The following is a 1,606-nucleotide window of genomic DNA, read 5'->3' as shown; positions in this document are numbered from 1 at the left end:
TCCCCTCAGGTGCTCCCCTTCCCATACCACAGGCTAGTCCCCTGCCCCAGCCCAGCCCCCTATTGCCACCGGCTTCCCCTCTGAAGCGCAAAGCCGAGGAGAGTGAGGACGAGAGGGATGGCATGACAAGCAACAACGAGGGGCAGAGGGATAAGAGACTCCGCACTACCATCCTACCAGAGCAGCTGGACTACCTCTACCAGAAGTACCAGATGGAAGCCAACCCGTCGCGGAAGATGTTAGAGACCATCGCTCAAGAAGTTGGTCTGAAGAAGAGGGTCGTCCAAGTTTGGTTCCAGAACACACGAGCACGCGAGAGAAAAGGTCAGTTTAGAGCTCATGCACAAGTGATTAATAAAAAATGCCCCTTCTGTCCTGCTATCTTTAAAGTCAAGTCTGCTCTTGAATCGCACCTTTCCACTAAGCACGCGGATCAGTACTCTAAGGGAGATGTGGACATTGATGCACTGCCTGATGTAGAAGATTCTGGTGTTGGGAACTTCGGCCTGTCTTCAACTCCTTCGGCAACTCAAGCCTCTCAAGTCATGCCCTCTTCTCTCTTCTCCTCAGAAGTTCCGGAAGACTCGATAGCCATGTACCACGAGGAGGCAATCCGGCGGTACCTCAACGATGTCAACTTGGCATCGGACGGTACACGACGGGAAGGTGAGAGCCCGCTAGATCTCAGTAAGCCATTAGACCTGGTTCGGCCGTTAGGGTTTGATTCCTCCATGTTAGACACTAACGAGCACCTTGAGGAGCATTCAGATGAAGAGAATTACAATCTGGATATATGTGAACAAGAGGAGGGCGACATGGCGGTCAATTCTCATGAAAGTAACCCTACCTCTCCCGCCTCCTCCACCACCAGCTCCGCCAACAAGGTGGGATCTCACCAGGGCGGCACCAACAAGAGGTTCCGCACACAGATGTCATCAATCCAGGTGAAGGTGATGAAAAGTGTGTTCCAGGAGTATAAAACGCCGACGATGGCGGAGTGTGAGTTGCTAGGGAGGGAGATTGGGCTAGCCAAGCGTGTGGTGCAGGTGTGGTTCCAGAATGCGCGGGCAAAGGAAAAGAAAGCAAAGCTGGCTCTGCAGAAGATGCTCGGCACGGAGCCCGAGGGACCTAAACCGCCTGAGGAGTGCAAAGTGTGTAACTTTAAATACAGTCACAAGTACTCTGTTCAGGACCACTTGTTTACGCGTTCACATATCGAAAACATGAAATCGTTCCTGGAGAAGGCGAAGGAGGAGAGCGACGTGGCTGGCCTGGGCTCTACTCTGAGCTCCATGTCATCCGACGGCGACCGGCCGCCCGCGGCTCTCACGCCCGTGGCCGGCCTCGCTCACCAGCTGCAGATGGCTCAGCTCATGGCTCTGGGCTCGCCGCCAGCTGGTGCAGGGACCCCTGCCGGTGAGGACAAGAAGGGCGGCCCAGGCGGAAGCAGCAACAGCGAGGACCTGAGTCGCCTGCAACTCCTGCAGCAGATGTACCAGCAGATGGGTCTCGGGGGGCTGCAAGGGGCGCCGCACCCACTCCTTCAGCACGCCATGATGGCCGGCGCCGGTGAGTAGCGGTCCCCCTCCCTCCATCACTGTCCGCA

At 56.1% G+C, this 1,606-nt stretch overlaps 1 protein-coding gene across 1 annotated transcript in view; it reads left to right on the top strand.

Annotated features, from left to right (window-relative positions):
- Positions 1-1,606, top strand: part of LOC119589315 (zinc finger homeobox protein 3-like) — a gene marked incomplete at its 3' end in the record, with an annotated part of 49,709 nt that extends 48,103 nt beyond the window's left edge. The window contains 1 exon segment of the mRNA XM_037937937.1: positions 1-1,606. Coding sequence (XP_037793865.1) covers positions 1-1,577 — 1,577 coding nt within the window.

This window comes from Penaeus monodon, chromosome 25, assembly GCF_015228065.2.
Source record: "Penaeus monodon isolate SGIC_2016 chromosome 25, NSTDA_Pmon_1, whole genome shotgun sequence".
NCBI lineage: Eukaryota > Metazoa > Arthropoda > Malacostraca > Decapoda > Penaeidae > Penaeus > Penaeus monodon.
This window is presented reverse-complemented; position numbering and strand designations above follow the sequence as displayed.